The sequence below is a fragment of the Micromys minutus genome (assembly GCF_963924665.1).
Source record: "Micromys minutus genome assembly, chromosome: 16".
Lineage (NCBI taxonomy): Eukaryota > Metazoa > Chordata > Mammalia > Rodentia > Muridae > Micromys > Micromys minutus.
This window is the reverse complement of record NC_137985.1, coordinates 11,260,994-11,286,054: the sequence shown is the minus strand read 5'-3', so window position 1 is coordinate 11,286,054 and position 25,061 is coordinate 11,260,994. Positions and strand designations below refer to the sequence as shown.

Sequence of the window (25,061 nt, the reverse complement as noted above, 5' to 3'; positions counted from 1 at the left end):
TGGTCAGGGTCCACAGCCAGTGTCCACGGTCAGGGTCCACGGTCAGGGTCCACGGCCAGTGTCCACGGTCAGGGTCCACGGCCAGTGTCCATGGTCAGGGTCTACGGTCAGGGTCCACAGACAGGGTCCACGGTCAGTGTCCACGGTCAGGGTCCACGGCCAGTGTCCACGGTCAGGGTCCACGGCCAAGGTCCACGGTCAGGGTCCACGGTCAGGGTCCACGGCCAGTGTCCACGGTCAGGGTCCACGGCCAGTGTCCACGGTCACTGTCCACGGCCAGTGTCCATGGTCAGGGTCCACGGCTGGTGTCCACGGTCAGGGTCCACGGTCAGGGTCCACGGTCAGGGTCCACGGCCAGTGTCCACGGTCAGGGTCCACGGCCAGTGTCCACGGTCAGGGTCCATGGCCAGTGTCCACGGTCAGGGTCCATGGTCAGGGTCCACGGCCAGTGTCCATGATCAGGGTCCACAGACAGGGTCCACAGACAGGGTCCACGGTCAGTGTCCACGGTCAGGGTCCACAGACAGGGTCCACGGTCAGTGTCCACGGTCAGGGTCCACGGTCAGTGTCAAGTTGTGCTCAGCAAGCAGCGTCACTCACTTGTCAGTCAGTACCAGACTGCACCAGATAATGTCAAACAGTGTCATCAGTTTGTGATGTTGTGTAATGTCAGAGCCTGGTTGTCTGCAGCTACAGACAACCATTTCTTATAGTTTGGCATAGAAGGATCTGATGAAGATCTGGTCAGATTTGGGTAAGAGCTTTCTGAGTTTACCAATGGCCATCTTCTCATTGCATTCGGCAGAGCAGAATCAACATTCATCTTTCTTCTCAGACGGGCACAGGTTCCATTCCCGAGGGCTCTGCATTCATGACAAGCTCTATGTCTGAGCAGCATCAGTGGAGACTCAGGCTCAACTGACTGTGTTTTAGGAGCACATAAGCAATCTGTCTACAGCAGATTGATAGAAACTGAGCCAACCTTTTCGACCTCATGTCTGAAGATCAATGGCAGGCTCCCATTGGTCCTTATTGACCCCAGCTCATCCGTATAGTCAAACAATCACAGCAAGGTGTAGGATCTGAAAGAATAAAACAGTTCTTCTGCATGAAGGGCACTGAGGAGAAGCCTTCTTAGGAAGGACTTCACTAAGCCCAAAGTAGGGAGCAGGTAGATGGGTAAAGCAACCAGAACCCATCAAGGGAGAAGACAGGAAGACAGAGAAGGGAAGGGACACCTAACTAGCCTACGTTCTTATATTGCAGTCTAAGAAATAAAGGTCAAAGGAAGTGAACGGGGGACAACTGACTTTTATCAAGGGAACATGTGTCTCAATGAGCTATTAGAACACCAAATTTTTTTTTCAAACACTTAAGATAGTATCCATTGGGAGGAGGTGGCTTAGGGTTTCAGACTGTGTTGTCCACATGACAAGATAATGACTGGATCAGAGCCCAAGGAGCGGAGGTCATAAACCTGTATTTTAACAAGAGCTCCCTACAGGCAAGAGAAACTCTGTAGACAAGGCGCCCCCATCTTCTGAGAGCTGCTTTTATGGTAGCAGACTTATAAATGGATTAATGTGTCACACAAGCAATTAAAGAATCAAAGGATAAGAAGATGCACAGATCTACAGAGAAGCAGCTAAGAAAAGGTCTAGTTTGGAAGAATAAATGAAGTATATGACGAATTTACAAAGTAGCAACAAAAATAATTACATTAAGAGTTAATATATTATCTTAGCCACTGTCTTATGGCTTTGAAGAGACATTATGACCACAGCATCTCCTTTTAAAGGAAGCATTTAATTAGGACTTGCTTAAAGTTTAGCCTATCATCATCATAGTGGGACACAACAAACATGAGTCTGGAGTGGTAGCTGTGAGTTCCACATCTGGACACACAAGTAGCAGGAAGAGAGAGACTCTGGGATTGGCTTTGGCCCTTGAAAACCTCAAAGCCTACTCCCAGTGACACACTTCCTCCAGTGAGACTTCACTACCCCAACAAGGCCACACCTTTTAAACCTTCTCAAGAAGTGCCACTTCCTGGTAACTAAGCATTCAAATATATGAGTCTATGGGGGTCATTCTTATGGTTTATTACATGCTGGGTGCTTTTGGAGTAGTTTTCATACTAAATGGTTCATAAGATCTTTCCATAGACTTCAAGGACCTTTCCAAGAACCCAGTGTGAAGAATGCAATTACAGACTCCAGACTCTGAGGAATTTGAAGAACGCACTTCATCAAAAGTGTCAGAGTAGGCCACACCCAGGATCCATTATTGCCCTGAAACAAGCCTTAGGCTTGTAAGCATGTTCACAACAAGCCATTTAGAAATGTGAACATCCAATTTTAAAGACAACCAACAACAAAGGGGATGCTTCATGAGAAGTTGCTGTGTTGTCCAGAGAGCAGTGGCTTAGCCTCTTACCATTTCAAGTTCTTCAGCTTGGTGATGGCTCCTGTTCCTAAGCTTTCTGCTTGCTAGTCATGACAATATTATCTATGAATTATACTAATCCACTTTAACTTTTGAAGCAGGGCCATGATGATTGTTTGTTTGTTGTCTGATTTTTTTTCCTATGTTTTATCACACTTTGATTCTTTCTGGGCTGAGGCCTCTTGGGAAGTATTTGACAGCAGAAATTATAGTGCTGGTAGCCTCCTGGGGTGAGGAATAGAGAAACAGGCAAACAGCAGACACAACAAAAGCTGCAAAGTAAGAGAGTGGGGAAAGCTCCAGGAGAAACTAGGGAGCCTAGATGATCTCTGGGAATACCAGGAATTGTGAGATCTCCATACCTGCTGAGCTTCAACTCTTTCTCACAAAGACCAAAGATGGGGCTGGGGAGACTGCTCAGCTGTAAGGCATGCTTAATTTTCTTCTAGAGGACCAAAATTCAGTTTCTTGTACCCATATTGGGTGGCTCACAAGTGCTTGTAACTCCAACCCAGAGGATTCCATACACTCATCTGATCTAGACACACACACACACACACACACACACACACACACAAACACTAAATTAAAATTTTAATTAAATAAATATAAAAGAAAAGGCTAGGGAAAAGCCAATGACTGCACCCTGGCTTACCTGTGAACTTTTGTATAGAGATGGGGCAAGGACAAAATTATAGATGGCTAGTGTAAACACTGCGTGCTTCAGTTTAGACTGAGAATCAGCAAAGACTAAGATTCTAGAGTCTGTTTTGATTTATTTTCAGTTCGAGGCATTTAAGGAAGTCAGCGGTGCAGCTGACAAGATAACGGGAGGGAGACATGCAGGGCTTCACACGACAAGGAGGCTGACAAGGGACACTTGCAGTATTGTCTGGAAAGGTCAGAAAGCAAACGGATGGCAGCAGTCTGCAGCGAGCAACAGGGAAGACTCCGACAGGGGTGTAGGTATGGGAAATGTTTTATGAGCTTGTGAGCATGCTCAGAACGAGAAACATGTGGTTCATTCAAATGACATAAAACAATAAAGTTGCAGAATGTCCCAGGGGAACAGAGACACTGGGCTATCAGGCAGTGGCTTCAATGAATCTGCTTAAATGTGCTCAAATGACTCAAGTGAACTATAGAAGAAGAAAACAAAGACAAGACACTGGCACCTCGTGTGAGGACCAGCATGCACTGGACCATTGGCGGGAGCTAAAAAGTGTAACAATAAAGTTAACAAGTTCCGCAGGTTTCAGAGGCAAGTCAGTACCTTGCAAAAAGTTTTATTATAATTATTCAGGAGAAAATGATAATAATGAAAACAACTGCACAAAATCCAGGGTACCCACTGGACCTCCACAAGCTTTCTAGAAAGAGAAGGAGAAAGAAAAATATTTGAAGAAATCATAGCTCAGACTTCACACATATTGTTGCAAACAGGAAACCACACATCCAGATTCAGTTCATCACCATAGAATGCTCAAAGTCCTCTACATGGAGATGTGCTGTAGTCAAAATCCCAGAGAACAAAACGACAGTCTTGGAAGTGCTGGACCACTGGTCATGTACAAACCATCCTCAATAAAATTAGCAATAATTGCTCATCGGAAGTGGTGGTTGTCCGTGAACAGTGTACTTTAGCATTAAAAGAAAAGAAAAAGGTGAGAATCATTAAAATGGCTGCTGTGAAGTACCTCCCGTGTGAACAGCAGGACCAGAGTTTGGACCTTCAATGACAGTGTAAAGGCTAGGCATGATAGCTCATGAGGTAACCCCAGCACTGATGGGTGGAGACAGGAGGATCCTGGGGGCTGACTTCTAGATTCAGTGAGAGAGATCAAGTCTCAAAAACTACAATGGAGAGCAATAGAGGGAGCTCTCAAAAGTCAACCCCTGGCCACTGCAGATGCATGGACTGGACAGTGTACATGTGCAGAAACATGAACATGCACACACATAGACACACCCACATGCACACACATAGACACACCCACATGCACACACATAGACACACCCACATGCATACAATGCAACAGCAACATTTAATTTTTCAAAAAGCCTTCTTCAAAACTTAAAGAAAAATTAAGGGATCTCCAGAAAGACAGAAGCCCAGAGTTCATCTCTAGCAGATATGACTTACTAAAGATGCTAAAGAGTGTCTTCCAGGATGAATGGAAAGAAAATTAGAGAATAATCAAAACCATGCAAGGGAATGACGTGGGTTATGGCAGCTGGGCAGATAAATATGACAGCTGGGGTTATCGTATTTGGGGTTTGTAATTTCTCTTTCCTAGATAATTCAAGATACAAAAGAGAAAGTATAAATGTATGCCAATGGACATCCACCACATGAAGATGTGGCTCATGACAACAGGAAGGAGGCAGAGGCAAGGCTGGGCTTGAGCAGAGAGTTTGTTGGTGGTTTATTGTTTTGTTCAGAGATAAGACTTTTTGCTACATAACCAAGAATGCTCTTGAGCCCCTTCTCCACCTTCTAATGCTGGGATTTGCTAGCTTGTAGTACCACACTCAGTTTGTTATAATCTCTTTCCCACTTTCTCTTCTAATAGATTCAGTGTACCTTGTCTTGTGTGGAGATCTTTGATCCACTTGCACCTGAGCATTGTACAAGGAGATAAGAAATGATCAATTTGCATTGCTGACTGACAATTGAACCAGCACCATTTGTTGAAGAGGCTGTCCTTTTTCCATTGAATGCTTTCAGCTCCTTTGTCAAAGATCAAGTGACCATAGGTATATTTCTGGGTCTTCAATTCTATTCCATTTATCTACCTGCCTGTCTCTGTACCAATACCATACAGCTTTTATCACAATTGATCTGTAATACAGCTTGAGGTCAGGGATGGTGATTCCCTTAGAAATTCTTTTAATGTTAAGAACAGTTTTCAATATCTTGTTATTCCAAATGAATTTGATAGTTTTTCTTTTCATCTCTATGAAGAATTGAGGTGAAATTTTGATGGAGATTGCATTGACTCTGTAGATTGCTTTTGGCAGGCCATCTTTACTATATTGATACTGCCTGGTAGATCTTTCCATCTTCTGAGATCTTCAATTTCTTTATTCAGAGACTTGAAGTTCTTGTCATACAGATCTTTCACTTGCTTGGTTAGAGTCACACCAAGGTATTTTATATTATTTGTGACTATTGTGAAAGGTGTTGATTCCCTAATTTCTTTCTCAGCCTGTTAATCCTTTGAATAGAGGAAGGCTACTGATTTGTTTGCATTAATTTTATATCCAGTCACTTTTATCAGCTGTAAAAGTTCTCTGGTGGAATTTTTGGGGTCACTTATGTACACTATTGTGTCATCTGCAAATAGTGATATTTTTACTTCTTTCTTTCTGATTTGTATCTCTTTTATTTCCTTTTGTTTTCTAATTGCTCTGGCCAGGATTTCCAGTACTATGTTGAATAGGTAGGGGGAGAGTGGGCAGCCTTATCTAGTCCCTAATTTTAGTGGAATTCCTTCAAGTTTCTCTCCATTTAGTTTGATGTTGACTACTGGTTTGCTGTATATTGCTTTTACTATGTTTAGGTATGGGCCTTTAATTTCTGATCTTTCCAAGACTTTTAACATGAATGTGTGTTGAATTTTGTCAAATGCCTCCTCAACATCTAATGAGATGATCCTGTGTTTTTTTTCTGTGAGTTTGTTTATATAGTGGATTACCTTGATGGATTTCTGTATATTGAATCATCCCTGCATCCCTGGGATGAAGACTTCTTGATCATGGTGAATGATCATTTTGATGTGTTCTTGAATTCAGCTTGCAAGAATTTTATTGAGTATTTTTGCATCAATGTTCATGAGAGAAATTGGTCTGAAGTTCTATGTTTTGTAGGGTCTCTGTGTGGTTTAGGTAAGAGTGTACTTGTGGTTCCAAAGAACAAATTGCGTAGTGTTCCTTTTGTTTCTATTTGTGGAGTATTAGTATTAGGTCTTCTATGAAGGTCTGATAGAATTCTGCACTAAACCCATCTGATCCTGGGCTTTTGGGGGGGGGGAGTCTGGAGGCATTCGATTACTGCTTCTATTTCTTTAGGGGTTATGGGAGTGTTTAGATGGTTTATATGATCCTGGTTCATCTTTGGTATCTGGTATGTGCCTAGAAAATTGTCCATTTCATCCAGATTTTCCAGTTTTGTTCAGTATAGGCTTTTGTAATATCATCTGATGATTTTTTTGAATTTCCTCAGTTTCTGTTGTTATGTCTCCTCATTTCTGATTTTGTTAATTAGGATACTGTCCCTGTGCCCTCTGGTTAGTCTGGCTAAGAGTCTAGTTAGTCTGGCTAAGAGTTTATCTATCTTGTTGATTTTCTCAAAGAACAAGATCTTGGTTTTGTTGATTCTTTGTATAGTTCTTTTTGTTTCTACTTGATTGATTTCAGGCCTAAGTTTGATTATTTTCTGCCGTCTACTCCTCTTGGGTATATCTGTTTCTTTTGTTCTAGAGCTTTCAGGTGTGCTGTCAAGTTGTTAGTGTATACGTTTTTTCTGTTTCTTTCTGGAGGCTCAGAGCTGAGTTTTCCCCTTAGCACTGTTTCCATTGTGTCCCATAAGTTTGTGCCTTCATTTTCATTAAATTTTAAAAGTCTTTAATTTCTTTCTTTATTTTTTTTTTCCTTGACCAAGTTATCATTGAGTGGTGCATTGTTCAGCTTCTATGTGTATGTGGATTTTTTGTTGTTTTTGTTGTTATTGAAGACCAACCTTAGTCCATGATGATCTGATAGGATGCATGGTAGTATCTGTTGAGGCCTGTTCTGTGACCAATTATATGGTCAATTTTGGAAAAGGTACTGTGAGGTGCTGAGAAGAAAGTATAATCTTTTGTTTTAGGATGAAATGTCATATAGATGTCTGTCAAATCTATTTGGTTCACAACTTCTGTTAATTTCACTATGTCTCTATTCAGGTTCTTTTTCCATGATCTGCCCATTGAAAAGAGTGGGGTATTGAAGTCTCCCACTATTATTGTGTGTGGTGCAACATATGCTTTTAGCTTTAGTAGGATTTCTTTTATGAATGTGAGTGCCCTTGCATTTGGAGCTTAGATGTTTAGAATTGAGAGTTCGTCTTGGTAGATTTTTCCTTTGATGAGTATGAAGTGTCCTTCCTAATCTTTTTTTTTTTATAACTTTTGGTTGAAAGTCAATTTTATTTGATATTAGAATGGCTACTACAGCTTGTTTCTTGGGACCATTTACTTAGAAAATTGTTTTCCAGCCCCTTACTCTGAGATAGTGTCTATCTTTGTTACTCACATGCATTTTCTATATGAAGCAAAAAGCTGGGTCCTGATTACATATCCAGTCTAATAGTCTATGTCTTTTTTTTTTTTTTTTTTTTTTTTTTTTGTGAAATTGAGTCCATTGATGTTAACAGATATTTAGGAATAGTCATTGCTGTTTCCTGTTATTTTTGTTGTTAGAGGTAGAATTATGTTTGTGTGCTTTTTAGTTTGTTGCAAGAGGATTACTTTATTGCTTTTCCTAGGGTTTAGTTTCCCTACTTTTGTTGTAGTTTTCCATCTAATATCCTCTTTGGGGCTGGATTTGTGTAAATTTGGTTTTGTCATGGAATATCTTGGTTTCTCCATCTATGGTAATTGAGAGTTTTGCTGGATATAGTAACCTGGGCTGGCATTTGTGTTATTTTAACGCCTGTATGACACCTGTCCAGGAACTTTCAGCTTTCATAGTCTCTGTTGAAAAGTCTTGTGTAATTCTGATAGGTCTGCCTTTATATGTTACTTAACCTTTTTTCCTTACTGCTTTTAATACTGCTTTTACCTCGTTTTGAACATTCTGCATTTTGACTATTATGTGTAAGAAGGAATTTCTTTTCTGGTCCAATCTATTTGGGGTCCTGTTGGCTTCTCGTATGTTCACAGTCATCTTTTTCTTTAGGTTAGAAATGTTTTCTTCTATAATTTTGTTGAAGATATTTACTGGGCCTTTTAGTTGGAAGTCTTCACTCTCTTCTACACCTATTATCCTTAGGTTTGGTCTTCTCATTGTGTCTTGGATTTTCTGGATATTTTGGGTTAGAAGCTTTATGGTTTTATCATTTTCTCTGAATGTTATGTCAATGTATTCTATGGTATCTTCTGTCTGGGATTCTCTCTTCCATCTCTTGTATTCTCTTGATGATCCTTGCATCTATGAGTCCTGATCTCTTTCCTATGTTTTCTATCTCCAGGATTGTTTACTTTTGTTATTTCTTTATTGTTTCTATTTCTATTTTTAGATCCTGGATGGTTTTGTTTAATTCCTTTACCTGTTTGCTTGTGTTTTCCCATAATTTTCTAAAGGATTTCTGTGGGGGTTTTTGTGTTTCCACTGTAAGGGCTTCTACTTGTTTACCTGTGTTCTCCTGTATTTCTTTAAGGGAGTTATTCATGCACTTCTTGAGGCCCTCCATCATCAACATGAGGTATGATTTTAAGACAAATCTTGTTTTTCTGGTGTGTTGGGATATCCAGTACTTGCTGTAGTAGAAAAACTGGGTTCTGAAGTTGTCAGGTTGTCTAGGTTACTGTTGCTTAGGTTCTTGTGCTTGCCTCTTGCCATCTTGTTATCTGTGATGCTAGTTGATCTTGTTGTCTCTGACTGGAGCTTGTTTCTCCAGTGGGCCTGTGGACCTGTGGGCCTGTGGGCTCAGGAGGGTGAGCTCTCTTTGGTGCTCAGCTCTCTGCATGCAGACCATGAGTCCTGATGGCAATGGACGGGCTCTAGCTTTGAGGGTAAAATTTTTAATGTTTAATTTTAATTGAAAAATTTCAAAATAATTGAAAGATTATCTGAATTTTCTGAAAAATCAATCAAGAGATAATTTTCACTGAAAATTGAAATGGAGCCTACAAACAAAGCAAGGCCTCTCTGAGCAGAACATCAGCCTGCATATGACTTTATTAAATAAAAAATATAATTTTTAGATGAGGAGCTTGCCACGCAAGCATGAGAACCAGGATTCAGATTCTTAGGATCCCACAAAAATGCATCTAGGTCTGTTTGCAATTCCAGGCTCAGAAGGAGGAGGCAGAGGATCTCCAGAACACATTACCTAGAAAGGCTAGCCATGTCAGTGAACTCTGGGTTTGAGAGATCTGGCTTAAAGGAATAAAGTGGAAGAACAATCAAGAATGATTTCCAACATCAGATACAACCTTCTTTCCCACAAGAACCTTGAGAGTCTGTGAACATCAAGTGGATCCTCAGGAGATAGTGAGAATAGGACCTTCCCAAACTTTTGAGTCATGGAAAGAAACCAATACTTTGGTGACTTGATCTTCAGTAAATATTCTCCAGTAAGTGTATAAGGAAGAACAGAGCCAACCACATGCACCCAAGTTTCCTTTTGACAATATTCAGGTGATGGCTTCTGGAGTTAAGGTTTGACAGCCTATATGGCATACTTGGCCCATAGCCAACCACATAACCATAATTAATTCTTGGTAGATTTATAAGACTTTTATAAGCACTAAACCTAGGACCTCATGTATTCTGCCACTGAACTAGATGTTCAACCCAAGGATTAATAAGCTTTATGAGCTTGCTATCAAAGAGTGACACTTTGGGTCTGGTACCATCTTTAACAACCAGTTTCTGAAAGATCATGGCAGGTTATACCTATCAGAGGGTGGCATAAAGATGGTGTGGGCCTGTGTACAATATACATCATGTACTTAGTTTCCCATGGTAAACTGATGAGCAGAACTCTTGCACTACATGCTTCAATAGATAAATGCAAGAACTTTCTTCAAACTGACTGTACTCTTAGTAGGGAACAGAAAAGAATATTCAAAGAGAAGAAATATAGAATAGTCAGTCAGGAAATGCATGATACAGTAGCAGGAAAGAACCACTACATTCTACTCCTTGCTGCAAAATATAATATCAAGGAGATCCAGATATTATAAACATGATCAGAGACTGGGCATCCTCTTGTTCAGGAGTCATGTGCATCAAGAGTAAACTTGGTAAAACTGCATTTGGTAGTTTTGTACTGATGAGAACCATCTCAATAATTTGGAGACTATTTGGTGGTTTATTCCATGTCTTCTTGGTTATTCAAGAACTTCTCTACCTTGAGGTTTTTTTTTTTTTTTTTTTTTTTTTTTTTTTTTGAATTCTGCTTACCTGTGAATTCTCAGCTTGTTACATTGCATTTTTGATGAATTTAGAAAACCTCTGTACTCTGGTGGTGATGGAAATAAATACAGAAGGAGGAAAGGGAATAAAATAATTGTAAGGAAGTCTGAGAAAGTCCTAGGAAACCATACTATTGGGCTGGAGAGATGGCTCAGTGGTTAAGACCACTGACTGCTCTTCTAGAGGCCCTTAGTTCAAATCCAGCAACCAAATGATGGCCCACAACCATCTGTAATGAGATCTGATGTCCTCTTCTGGTGTGTCTGAAGACACATACAGTGTACTTAAATATAATAAATAAATCTTTTTAAAAAATCATACTATTAACTGTCTACCTAAAAATACCTATAATACGTGGATGTCAGTATATAAATACACATAGTGAGACTAAATTAAATGTTTCCATTTGAACTAACTACATTTTCTCCAAGAGGTAAGAACATCTAACAAAATCCTAGCAACGGGCATGAGAACATCTTTTTTGAGTTGTTCAGGGTGGTCCAAGAGACTCCACAAACATGACAGGCTATTGCTACTGTCCTTAGTGTCTTCTTGGAGATAGAAGAGAAGTCCCTCTTGATGAGGACAACATGCACCTCAGACACAGTGCCAAGAAGTCTTCATCCAGAAATTACCTGAAAGCCTCCTCCCTGGGGACTAACTTTCAAGGTATCAGAAGTTGCCCTGGAAGATTACAAAGGAGGGAAGCAATCAACAGTCCTGTGCAGCTATAACACCCATGATCCACAGCAATGATCGCATGGCACAATAACTCTAAGGATGCAGTAGTGGCACACGTACCTTGGCAGTAACCACCAGCTCTCTAATTGTACTTAAGAGCCACTCACCAGTGGGAAGCGAGCCAACCACCCAACTACCCGGGGCTGGTGAAGTCATGGATCTTAGATGAGAATCTCCAATTACCATTTTACTAAACCACTACGATCCCCAACTACATTAGGAATAACAACATTAGAAATATTTGTCTTCATAACTATAGGTCAGTGCAATCCTCATCTCACATCAAAGGAACTTCTCTTCACCACACAGACCCTTACAGAAAACACAACCAACCAAAATGCAGAGTTGTGGAGTGCAGTCACATTGGCTGTATCTATAAAATGACTTCAGGGATCATTATAGAAGATGGAGCAGGAGCCCAAGGAGTTTGCTATGAGACTGAATCTAAAGAAAGAGCATACCAAGCTGCTATCTAACACCGAATGGTCAACCCTAGACACATACATACTGGTAACATTATATAGACTAAGCAGGTTATACTTATGTATGTAGGAATACCTATAGCTATCTATACATGTACAGATATATGTGTATATAAAAATAAAAAAGAGACTGAATTTTAAAAGAGCAAGGAGGTGTATATGAAAGGGTTTGAAGGGAGTAAGAGGAAGATGAGAATAATGCAGTTTAAATTTCAAAAATAAAAGAATAATCATAAGTTTTAAATGCTAATTGAGATTTCCATGTACTTTGCTCTACCCCATTTAATGCAAAATTTGGAGAACATGAATTTTACAGATAGATTTGAACCAAATTGTCATTCCATTGTTCATGATTTAACAACACACAAAATGTCTCACTGCAACATGTACAGTACTGTTTTATTTTAAAATAGAACACAAGTCCAGACACATAGAATCATAAATCATTAGAGCATACTTCTCCTTAAGCCATATTTAATATCCAAATAAAAATAACCACAAGATATTTTCAGTTAGCAGGACACAGTTACCAAGTGCGCATCTGGAAATAAACAGAGTCCTGAGCCCTTCCTGGGAAACAGATGCAGACCTTTGAGTGCTGCCACCCTTTCCTCTGACATTGAGCGCTTAAACACTATGATAACACAAAGTTACCTTTGCTTTACCTCTCCAAGGCCATTTGTAAAACGGGCTGAAAATTCCTGTGCAGGATTGTCCACACACCCATTCACCCATCAATCAGTACTGGGTTGTACACAAAACATAGCATCACATATGACCATATCTTTACCTCCAGTAAGCAGATGGGCAAGAACATGAGACATGCCCAGGGTCTGGTGCAGGACCTAGAACTGGACAGAGACTTAAGGCTGCCCAGTCATCTTTACTCTGTGCCTGACGTGGGTAAGGCAAGGGTCTCTGGACAACCATAACCCTATCCCTTCTAAAGAACATATTCAGAAAGTTTTGAGAGATGGTTTCATCAGACAGATTCCAGATTCAAAAAACAGACCCTCAGACTTGGGAATTTGGAAGGTGAATGACTCCCCACATAGCTACAGATATGTGCCATGCTTTGTCTTCAAGAACAGTTCATTGATATGACTCAGTGGATCCTCTTATGCCCAGTATCCTTGGTAACCAGACATCCCACTGGCATGAACAGAAACACAGAATTCTCAGCTCAAATGTTAGGGGCCACTCAGCAAGTGAGAAGTCTAGCTCTATAAACTGGAGTCATTTAATATTCATTACCACTCATATTTCATGGCACTGTAAGGCTCCTAAAAACAAAACACTGTTCCAAGAGTTTTGGGCTTTGAAAGAGGCCACTACAGGATTGAGGATCATAAGACTCATTGTTCTAGGAATGGAAACTACTTAATGACCAGAGTCCAGGTTATTTATCCACAGTCTCTGAGGGAGTTCATTTCTGGATATCATCATCTTCACTTCCCTGATGAGCTGAGTTCAATCCCTGGAACTGACAGGATGAAAAGCAAGAGCCAACTCCCTGAAAATTGTTCTCTGACCTCTAGAACTCAGCTGCTGTGGTACGTGTAGATGTGCATACACACACCAGACCAACAAATGAATGCAAAGTTAGTGATTATTCTTTACCATTTTATTTTTTAAACTACAAAATACATTGGGAAGTTTCCCAGTCATTTTCAATGTATAGCTGAGATATAAAGAATATAAAACAAGGGTTGGAGATATGGCTCAGTGGTTAAGAGCACTGACTGCTCTTCCAGGGGTCCTGAGTTTGATTCCCAGCAACCACATAGTGACTCACAACCATCTGTAATGGAACCCAATGTGTCTGAAGACAGCTACAGTGTACTCAAATACGTAAAATAAATAAATTAAAAAAATAAAATAAATCTGAAGGGTTATATATTCTTACCCATGAAATATAAATTAATTTTATTTTTCAAACATAAAATTGTGTATGTGCCTAAGGAAAAAAATGAGACACGGGTTGCATTTGCTGAGCTGTCAGGGAGACAAACGTGAGAGCTCCTGAGGGATGGCATTTATGGTATGCTGAGACGGCAGAGACAGACAGAAAAGCACTTTCAAAAAGCATGAAGTCTACAGCTCTCAATACACATGCACACGTGCACATGCACACAGACACACGCTCATACCACGTACTGTTGCCAAATACCAAACTTTGACTTTCTGAGAATTTTTTGCTGATAACTTCTTGGTAAAGAACAGTATCATAAATAAGCTGAAGGCACACTATCATATAACAAATGCAATGTTGAAACAAAGTTCTGCATGTCCAGGGTGGCCCTGGAGGAAGTCTGCACCAGGGAAGGACAAAGCCTGGCTTTCTGATGAGAACAGCATCAGAGCAGAGCCCTGCAGGGCAAACGGCTGATGAAGAAGTGGGTTAGATCTTCTGGACAGACAGCCCTGCAGATGCAATGGCAGACAACGGTGATTCATTCAGACAGCAGCATGATAAGTGTATAGGATGAAGATGGGAAGGGAGAGCAGGTTTCCATAGTAACCGATGGCTAGACCATGAAGATCCTTGTTTGTTACCTTAAAGCACTTGCATACAGTGGGAGAAGGGGAGGAGTCTGTAGTAACGATAGATGTCTGACCCAGAGGACTAGAGGGAAGGGGTCCCATCAGTCAGCCCGAGAAAGTGGAACAGAAGGGCTTGGGAGCAGCAGGTGTGAGGAGCAGGGAGAAGAGCGACGTGCCACTGGCGGCCTAGGAACACGAGATACTACAGGTCAGGAATGGAGCGTGCTCATTAGAGACCCACACAGAGACAATCAAGGAAGCCATGCTGGAGGTCAGAAGACCCAGAGACAAAGGAAATGGCCCTGGGGCAGGGCTTAAGAGCAGGTTCACAGGAGAAATGGAGGCTACTCAAGGAACAAAAACACTGAGATGTGGGTAGAAGACAAGAATGGAGAGCCCACAAGAATCAGATGGAGGCAGGGGGATTACCTTAGTCAAAAACTTTACTGAAAGGCCAAATGAGCTCTAAGGCCTTGCCCATTGGGTCTAACACATGGAGGTGGCTGGCAGATTTGACAGGAGTGGGTCCCATGGAATGGAAGGAAGAACCTGAGAGGCCCTGGTAGAGGAGCCATGGTGAACACGAACAGGGCTTTAGAAGCATGCTAAGAGAGGAAAATAGTCCTTTACAACGTGTGAGGGTTGTAGGGCCAAAGGGTAGCTCCAGGGCAGGAGGCAGGGGCAGAGTGCAGACTGTAACATCCTATAGACCTTACTGCCATAAAATGGAGAACCAGCTGCCTGTGAACGGAAGAAGAGACAGCCCATGTGCCTAATTTTCAGTCGGTCTTTCTGTTAGAACTTTGATGTTTTTTATCTGTCGGCCCTGTACTTGGATGCTCTCCAGTACCTGGTAGGCTTCACACTCATTTCCGTTTTGTGATTAGACCTAAAAAGCAGGCCTTTTTCAAGTGGTGATGAGAGGCCCAGCATTGACACCCAGAAATCTCAGCTGCTATCAGAGAATGAGCTTGTGGGGGCGAGGGAGGACAATTGTCAGAGGGAAATGGGAGGGGGAGGCGGGGAAGGAGGGGGACTGAGAGAGAGTGGTTGAGATCACTTAGATGGGTGGGGAAGAGAGAATTCAGGAACAGAGAAGGAAGAGAGAATAGAAGCAAGAGGAGGACAAAGAAAAAGAAAAGAGGCTGCAGGGCAGCTCAGTACAGGAGCGTGTGCAAGGCTCCCAGCTCAACCCTTGGTACTGCAAAACGTGTTTGTCTTTAAATAAATGTAAGGATCTGAAAGTCACAGAAGGAAGACCCAGACTCAGTATGCAAAGACAAAGAGCATTTATTCTGCAGATGCAACCATTTTGTGGGGGTAACTGCTTTTTGAAATGGTGACCCCAGATAAAGGCACACAGACCTTCTTATAGGGAACCGGGGGAGTTAAGGATTGGGTAACCTAAAATTTCATTGGTGCGTGCTAGCGGGTCACAGGTAGTCAGAGGTCACATCCGATGTCATGAACATTTAACCATTGGATGAGACAACCCATCCTGGGATATTTCCCCGTTCTGGTGGATGTCCCCAGGCTGTTCTTCGGAGGGGGTTATGATCTTGTTTTGGATGTTTATGATCAGTTCTAGGTCTGCTCCTAGAACTGATGCCCACGGCCTTCTTCTTAAAATCAGGCCTGGTCCTTAAATGGAGACAAATGGATTGATGTTGTCCTTTCAAAATAAGTTCTATCATGGTTTGAATTAAATAAGAAAAAAGAAATAGTATGGGAGAAGACAGGAGATACATTAAAAGAAGGATGTATGAGAGGAGGAGGATGGGAAAGAGAGGAGAAGAGTGGGGGCTAGGTCATAGTAAACCAGGGAGCTGTCTGGACCAGTGTTGCTGCTTTCTAAAGGCATGGACTGTCCACTTGGTCAGGCTGCGTCTGCCTGAACTTCAGACAGAGAGAGGCAGGGAGTGGGGGTGGGGCTGACAGGTGCTCACTGGGGCAGAAAGCAGCTGTGGGAACAAAGCTATAGCAGGAGACATCAGACCCAAGAGAGCATCTTCCCAAACCACAGGGGCGGTGAAGCTTCTTTCCTGGTGGCCAGGGGCAAGCGGTCCCTTCTGGGAACCAGACTGTGTAAGAGTCTCTAGAGCTGAGGCTGAGTGAGGGGCTGTGAGAGAGTGAACCTTGCAAAGAGCCACCTTTTGGGAGCAGGGCAGTCATAGATTTACAGAGTCAAATGCTCTGCAATACAGGCAAAAGTCCAGCCTGTGAGACCAAGGGAAGGTGCAAGGGGAGAAGCGATTTTTACAAAGTTGCCCTCTGACCTGGACTTATACCCTAAGGCACATATGCCTGCCCCATCGGTGTCACACACACACAAACCAATAATTAATTCAAATAAGAAAAAACAAACCTCGGATTGGAATAGAGAAATAAATGGGGACTAGATCAAATAGGGCCTGTGAGGAGCTGGAGACATGGGTCAGTGGTTAAGAGCACTGGCTGTTCTTCCCGGAAGAACTGGGTTCAAATCCTGACATCCACATGGCCACTCACAACTGTCTATAACTCCTGTTCCAGGAGATCTGACACCGTCATACAAACACACAAAACAGCAATGTACATGAAATTTAAAAAAAAATTAAAAAGGGAGCCCACAAACCACAGATGCTTAGCTTAATGTATACAAAGATTTAAGTGTGAGTTTCTGACAGCCATCTTTATGTTTTTAGAGGATCATTCTGAAGAGTAAAAGGTTGTCAAAGGACACTGATTCCTTGCCCTAGGGATTTCCTCTGCCGCTCCCAGGAAATCCCACTTTCTTGAGATTTGAGTTCCCAAAATACCACAGAAGGTCCGGATGACCTCTGTGGAATGTTCCAACGCCCTAGGTGTGCCTGGGGGTGTACTGATAAAAATGTATGATTCTTCCTCTTATGAATTTCCTCATTCCCCCTGTCCTCCCCCTCCTTTGTGATTTTTGCCTTTATAAGCCTGTTACAAGTTCAGGCCGGGGTCGAACTCCTCTACCCCTGCGTGGTGTATGAGTCTCGACCCCAGCATGCTGGCCTGAGATCTCACTCTTTCACTTTCAATAAACTTCCTCATGCGATTGCAGCAAGTCTGGTCTCGGTGCCTCGCTGGGTGCGCGCCTCTCCTGAGATTTGAGTGAGGGTCTCCCTTCGGAGGTCTTTCAATTCTGGATTATTTTTAATGTGACAATATTGGAATCTGACTAAGGATGTGCTTGAATTGCTCGGTACAAGGTTTCCTGCTTCGAGATGCCCCTGGGACAGATCCCTCAGGAAACAGACAGAGTTGGATCAAACTAACTCTCCCTCATGAAGAGGAAAACAGAGTGTATAAGACCAATGTGGAGATGAGTATTCACTGTGAGATTCTCTCAGCTTTCCTTAGATTGTGTAATAACACCCTGGGGAGCTCTATCTTCTACACTGCTGTGCGGACATTGCCTTGGAGGGAAGCAGAAGGAGTTGGAACATCTGGGCATGGTGCAGCTGCAGGAAGAAGCAGGTTAAGTCAGCAACACCTCACATTGGGATGAACCTCCCAGGAGTGAGAGGCCTGCTGCCCCTCAGAGGAGCTACAAATTTGCAAAGGAGCTTTGATTATTTAGTGGGTAAAGAGGATGTTTCAGAGTAAGAACCCTTAGTTCCTGCTAGGCCTTGCCGCTGGCATCCGACCTGGGGACACCCTAGCCTTTTTGTCTTCAAACAGACTGCTTTGGATGATCTGACAACGCAAACGGTGTGAAGACAGGATAGCCGCCACCTTCCAGCATCCCTATGACTCCAGGTCACTCCATTTGCTGCCCCACCCCCTCGGAATTCCTTAAACCAGCTGCACCTCTTCCCCTGGTCTTTAATTTGTTGTTTTCAGCTGCTTCGAGTGGCCCCATCCATCACCAGCCCTGATTTAGCAACCTTCAGTCAAAAAAACAGATTTCTCTGGAACACTCGGACACAATAAGGCAAAATGAGGTCTGCTCAAGGGCCTCAAACGGCTCGTCTGGGGACAGATGCCTGGCCCGGAGGCGCTCTGAAAGGCAGCCTCTTCCATTGCTCCTCCCCCACTCCACCTGCATCCATTCGGGCAGCGATTTTGACTCATTTCCTACAGCTTTGTCCTCGAGGTGGCTAACACTGTCCTCCTTGTCCCTCTCCCTCCTTGTGGAGGACATTTCTCCATCCCAGTAATGACTCGTGTGACTCATTTCTGGATTCTCATTCTTGCCACATCCACAGCCAATTTTAAACTTAATGTTCAATTCCAAACCACTTACTTGTCAAGACCTGTTGCTCCCTGAACAGACGTAAGTACCTGCCCCTGCTGCCTCTGTGGACACCGATACAGAGACCTCAAGGCTGACTTCAGGGGGGGGGTCTCAGCTCTGTTGAAGACAGCACATGGAAGCTGGGCTGATAACCATCACTTTTCTGTCCCCACCCCCAAAAGCCAGCACGTGCCACCCATCCCAGTCTGGCTGTGATGTTTAACTTTTTTTTAAAGATCTGGACAGTTCCTGCCCGAGTCATGGAGGTATCCCCTCACCTGGTCCATAAGCATTAAATATGGAGTCTAGCAAGCCTAGCTCAGATTCCAGCTCTATCGACCCCTGTCCCAGCCTCAGTTTCCCCTACATCTGAAAGAGAGTGTTCGCTTGGGGGATTCTTGCAGGCCGTAAGCCAGACTGTGTATGAGTGCCGCAGGCTTGGCTCACTGACTGGCAGCTGAACATCGTGTGCTGTATTTTGTCTTCCTCAGTGGAAAACACAGGAGTGTTTTCTATTATTTATTTATTTACTATTTTTGTATAAAATTTCAGTGATTCTGGCTACTCCTCCTTTGGAGACAGAACATAAAAGACAGAGTTAGAGGCATCGCCTCCACGGGGACCTTTGGAACAGCGGTCGGACCCGGGCAGCTGGTGCAAATGCAGGCCGCCCCTGCTGGTACGCGGAGGGGGCAGCTTTTGTTTCGGCTTTGATTATTGCTTAAATCCTTGGTTCTCCTAGCAGCCTGTCTGCACACCTGTGTGCTAAACTGGCTCCGGATGCTGTGGGAGGATGCTGTTACTCAGGGGCCCCAGGGGGGCTGAGCAGAGGAAGGGCCCTGTGGAACACTGGAGAGGAAGAGGGCTTCCAAGAACAAAAGATGAAGGAACCGTTAAGACATCCCAGTGCCGCGACCTTTTCATGATCTCTTTCCGACAGTCCCTGCCAACAACTCTCATTACAGAGCAGCAAACTGATAGAATCTGTTGTTCCCAAGTCCTCACTCCTCACAGGTTAGAGGCATGCTGAGAATTGAACTTGCCACCCATGGCAGGCCTGTACGGAAAGGTCTTGTTTCTCTATCTCTCCTGGAGGCGTGGTGGATGCTCAGGTCTGGCTACTTGCTGCTCTCCGCACCTGTAGCTCATAGAAGCTGAAGGGTGATTAAAAAGTCAGTGGGTGGAGTGTGCCCTCAGCCTGTTCACCTCTCTGCGCCCAGGAAGAGCAACCAGAGGGTGAGTCTGAAGACTATGCTAGGAGGGCTGGTGTCTTTCCTCTCCTCATCTTACCTTCCTGGTCTTTGAGAATAGTTGTTCTTTGTGCAAACTTGGAGCTGGCTCTGTGAGAGAACAGCCTTAGGTTTAGAGTCCAGGATGGTTCTGCAGAAGAGTCTGGGTCTCTAATCCACATCTTAGACATCCTGAGGTAGACTACTCAGGCTAAACTGTCTGTGTATAGGGCAGGCTCCCAGCAGGCCTAGGAGACACGGGAGCCATGAAGTCCTGGCAGTGAAGACTGACCGGAGCCCTCCTGAAGCAGGGTACACCCTTGCTCTGGCAGAGAAGGGGGTCTCTCTGTCTGTCCTCTCCACCACCACCCATTGCCAGTACAACCCAGAAGAGAACTGGAAATGTATCAGCAAATGCCAAGGTACAAGCCAGCCTCCATGTTCCCGTGCTAGGGTGAGGGCCTAAAGGTGGAACTTTCCTCAGCTCCTCATGCCTGAATGTGCTCCCAGCCCTGAGAGGCCAGCAGGGTTCTTAGCATTGTCTGTTATAGCCTGATGCTTAGGGTGTCTCTGAGATAGATCGGGGTTGGTCAAAATGAGCTAAGGAAAGCTCACTGGTTGAAGAGACAGGCTGGGGATGAGCTACTTCAAGGAGCTATGGACCTGGTGTGGACCCTTCCTAGGAAATAGAATTAAGATAGGCAGGTGATGGATAAAGCTGACCTTGCCCACCCCATCCCACCATGTCCTTTGGCTATAAGGAGAATCTGCTTACTGGGATTGGTTACTTGGCCAAGAGGCTGGCTGTGAGCTGTTACTGAGCTCGAAAAGCTGCCTCTAAGCGAACAGCTAGGAGCCATTCCCCACCTACCCTCCTCTTCAGAGCTGTTTTTCTTGTTGTTTGGTTTAGTTTTTTTCTCCTTCCCCCTGCTGCTCAGTTTGGTTTCTACATTTCTGCCATGGTTTGTCATGGGATATCAGATCCAAGTCTCACTCTACCTTTTGTGACGCTGCTCTACACAGAAGGTTCTAGAAGCAGCCAAAGTGTTTCAGTAACCTAAGGGAACTCTGGAACCCCTACTTCCTCTTCAGTGCCTGACAGTTGACTGGAGTGAGGTGGCTCTTACCTTTTTGGTCTCAGAGAATATTTGTTCTCTCTACCGTGGGCTCCCCTCTACAGCAGGCCATGGCACAATGGTGGCAGATCCTCTTGGGGTTGTGGACAGTCCTGCCCACCTTGGCAGAGAACAAGATGCTCAACATCTGCATGAATTCCAAGCACCACAAGCAAGAGCCTGGCCCAGAAGACATGCTCTACTTAGAGGTACCAAGAGCAGAGTTGGCCCAGGGGCTGAGGGGGCTTCTTAGAATTATTAGAGAAGGAATACAGGCAAGGTGGTGTCTGTACCCCATCACCCCTGGTCATTCAGCTCCTTAATTTGGGGTCCATCCAGGGTTTTACCACTGAGCTGCTCTGGCTGCTTGGGAAACAGGTCATGTGGTGACCCCTGAAGCTATGTCAGAGCCAGCCTTCCTGCCAACACAGGAGACATAGGCCTTAATTTGTGTCCTGGTCAGTCTCCCAGGTTCCTGAATCTTCTTTCTGTTTACTTTTCTGGATTTACCACCTCCCTGGAGCTGACACCAGGAAGCTATATTTTGAGGCAGGAAGACAGAGGGAAGGGAGGTCAGTGGTCAGGTGTGTCTCATTCTTCAGATGCATGTTGGTAGATGCTGGAGTCCCTCCTCTGCATAGGTGCCCACATGTCCCCTCTCCTGATACCCTTCTGCTGAAGAAGACCAAGCCCCGCCTCTTACCCACTGCCTGTTTACCCTGCCCCCACCCCAGTGCACGCCCTGGAAGGACAATGCCTGCTGCACACGTGCCACAAGCTGGAAAGCCCACTTTGATGAGCCCTCACTCTTTAACTTCAGCGTGACGCATTGTGGACTGCTGAGTTTGGCCTGTCACAAGCACTTCATCCAGGCCTTCTGCTTCCATGAGTGTTCCCCCAACCTGGGCCCTTGGATCCAGCCGGTGAGGAGACAGGAGGCAGCCCCATGCAACACCCTTCCGTTCAGTCCTAGGCTGGCATAGGAGGCAGGTAGGACCAAGAGGTGCTGTCCCTGTAGGGATAGGAGCAGAGCCCGAGGCCTCTGCTGGAAAAAGGGATGGAGAGGAAGCTAAACTTCATCTGTCCCTGGAGGACAGCATGGCAGACATTAATGAGAGCAAGTAGGATAAGGCTGGGAGGGATGAGATGAATCTGAGTGTGAATTCCATCTCCTGTACTTACTAACTGTAAGGCCCGGGACCGGTAGTCACTCTGCCTCACGGATCTCCTTTATCCATCGATGATGATGATGGTGATGATACCTAGGGCTGAGAGACGGCTCAATCAGGGAAGTGCTTGTCACTCAAGCATGAGGACCCGAGTTCAATCCTCAGAATCCACATACAAAAGGCAGCAGTAATCTCCGCACTGCAGGGGCAGAGATAGGTGGGGCCCTGGAGCTTGCTAGCCAGCCAGCCTAGCCTGCTAATGCACTAGGCTAATGAGAGAATCTGAACCAATGGGGATGAGGTCTGAAGAAGCTTGAGGTTGTTCTCTGGGCGCGGCAGAGGCACGGGCGTGCGTGCACGTGCATGCGCACATATTCGCCTGCAGTTACAGAATGCGAACACATGCATAAGGAGAGAAGAAATTATATTTACAGACATCGTAAAGAATTCAAATCTGGCCCTCTCTTCCTGCATCCAGGTGGTCCCAAACAGGCAGGAAGAGCAGCGGGTTTGGGACGTGCCCCTGTGCTGGGAGGACTGTGAGGAGTGGTGGACAGACTGCCGCACGTCCTTCACGTGTACCGACAACTGGCTCCACGGCTGGAACTGGAGTCAGGGTGAGTGGACTAACTGGTCCCTGTGGGCCCTCAGCTGGGTGAGGGACAACGGAAAGTCAGGAGCCCATCTTCAATGCCCACAGGGAAGAACAGCTGCCCAGCACTTGCGCCCTGTCTCCCTTTCTCGGATTACTTCCCCACCCCCGTTGACCTGTGTGAGAAGATCTGGAACAACACATTCAAGGCCAGCCTTGAGCGCAGGAATAGTGGGCAGTGTCTGCAGAAGTGGTTTGAGCCCACCCACGGCAACCCCAACGTGGAAGTGGCTCTCCACTTTGCCAACTCTGCCTCAGCCCCGCGGCTCTCCTATTCCCTCACAGCCTTCTTTCTGTGCCTGATGCTCCGTTCCTGAGCCCCCCCCCCACCCATGTTTCTTTATCCTTCTGGGCCATGACCATCTTCTTCCTCAGGCTATTCATGCTGGTGCCTGGATTGCTTGTGCCACCCAGGGTCCCCTCTGCTGCTTGGCTCCATCTTCACTGGGTACCAGCTGCCATCCAGACCAGTACCTCATTTCTCCTGCCTTTAGGAATGTGCTCTACCATAGGACACTGGCAGTTCTGTCCCCAGCCATCTCTTTTGTGACAGAGACAATGTTAACAGCCAAGTGACCGGTCCTATCATGGTACCGTCAACAAACAGCCAGGAAATTCTCCTCTCCATGTGTCATTTTAGTCTAGTCCCATGGGCACCAACCCAAGATGCATCAAGAGAGAGCTGCCTGACTTCATTAAGATTTTAATTTCTGTGATTACTAAGGGGTCTGAGAATTGTTAACATTTGTTGGCTATTTGGAATGTTTTTCTCTAACACACTGTGTGTGTGTGTGTTATCTCCCTTTTCTTCTTTCTTCCCCTTCTCTTTTCTTGAGAAAGACTCTCATGTATCCCTAGTTGGCCCTGGAACTCAAGGATGACCTTAAACTTCTCATCGTCTTTCATGCACCTTCCCGTTGCTGGGGTTATCCACGTGTGCTACCAACCCTGTTTTCAGGCTGTGCTAGGGAGCATGCTAGGCAAGCACCCTAACACCTGAGCCACAACCCAGTCCCTCTTCTTACTCCACAGTCATGATATGCTAGTCCTGAATTTTGGACCCTTGACTTCTAGGTTGGTTTTTCTACTTTCTGATATTTTTGCTTACCCCCTATCCCCACCCCCACCCCCGTGTTGAGGACCAAACCTATAGTCTTATGCTTGCTAGGCACAAGCTTTACCACTGAGCTAAATCCCCGAGGCCTTTCCACTTGCTCTATAACACTTGACAATTCTTTGATCTTCATGTAAGACTGCTTTGATTTTTCTTTCCCACTGAGAGGAATAAAGTATTGGATCAGATGATTTAATTTACAAAGAAGGGAGGGAAATTCAGGGTCCCACTTGCCAGATCCCAGATGGAGTCACATTCAACAGAATGAGACAGAAGCGCAGCATTGAGTTGCAGAGCCAGAGCTGACCCCTCCCAATGCTAGATGGAGACTTCCCTGTCATGTTTGTGTGTGTGTGAGAGAGAGAGAGAGAGACAGAGACAGACAGAGAGAGACAGAGACAGAGAGAGAGGGGGACAGAGAGAGAGGGGGACAGAGAGAGAGGGGGACAGAGAGCAAGGGACAGGGACATAGAGGGACAGAGAGAGACATAGAGGGACAGAGAGAGGGACAGAGACAGAGAGGGACAGAGACAGAGACAGACAGACAGAGAAGGGGCACGGCAGGTACTTTTCTCAAGAATGCTGATTCTCACTTGACACAAACTGTTCACCAATAAACTCGGCACGCATTCTTCTTGCACTTGCTTATTTATTCACAAAACAAATGTGTCCTCGGGAGAGTGAATCATAAGACCAAGTGTGAAGCTAAGAATCTGGAGTGGGGACAGTGGTCAGCAATAATGGAGACAAACGTGTAGGACACCTAGAGGGAGAGGAACAGCCAGACCGATCCTGACAGGGTTCCCCAGAAGCCAGGCTTGAATTTCAGTGGAGAATAGAAAAAGAATGTTCTCTAAGCCCATTGAAATGCAGAGACCACAAAGAACAGAGCTTCACATGGCTTAAAAATGAATCGGAACATCCACCTTTGAAATTACCTACAGAAAGCCAGACATGGTGACACATACCTTGGAGTCTGAGGCAGAAGGATTGCTGTGGTAAGTTTGAAGCTAACCTACATACAATATAGAAAGACTCCCACTCCTATATTTCTCTTCAGAGTGGAGGACCACGGGGAATCTAAGGGTGTCTTACTCATACAGCCAAGAGCTTAATGGTTTTAAAGTGTTTTACTTATAC

The 25,061-nt window shown here is 44.6% G+C and overlaps 1 protein-coding gene across 1 annotated transcript; it reads left to right on the top strand.

Annotated features, from left to right (window-relative positions):
• Positions 1-21,057: 21,057 nt before the first annotated feature.
• On the top strand, positions 21,058-23,124 carry IZUMO1R (IZUMO1 receptor, JUNO; the record flags this gene model as incomplete). The annotated part of the gene is made up of 4 exons (XM_080930143.1): positions 21,058-21,195; positions 21,721-21,909; positions 22,634-22,772; positions 22,856-23,124. 4 exons carry the CDS (start codon positions 21,058-21,060, stop codon positions 23,122-23,124), a joined length of 735 nt encoding a protein of 244 aa, XP_080786269.1.
• Between the last annotated feature and the right edge of the window lie 1,937 nt (positions 23,125-25,061).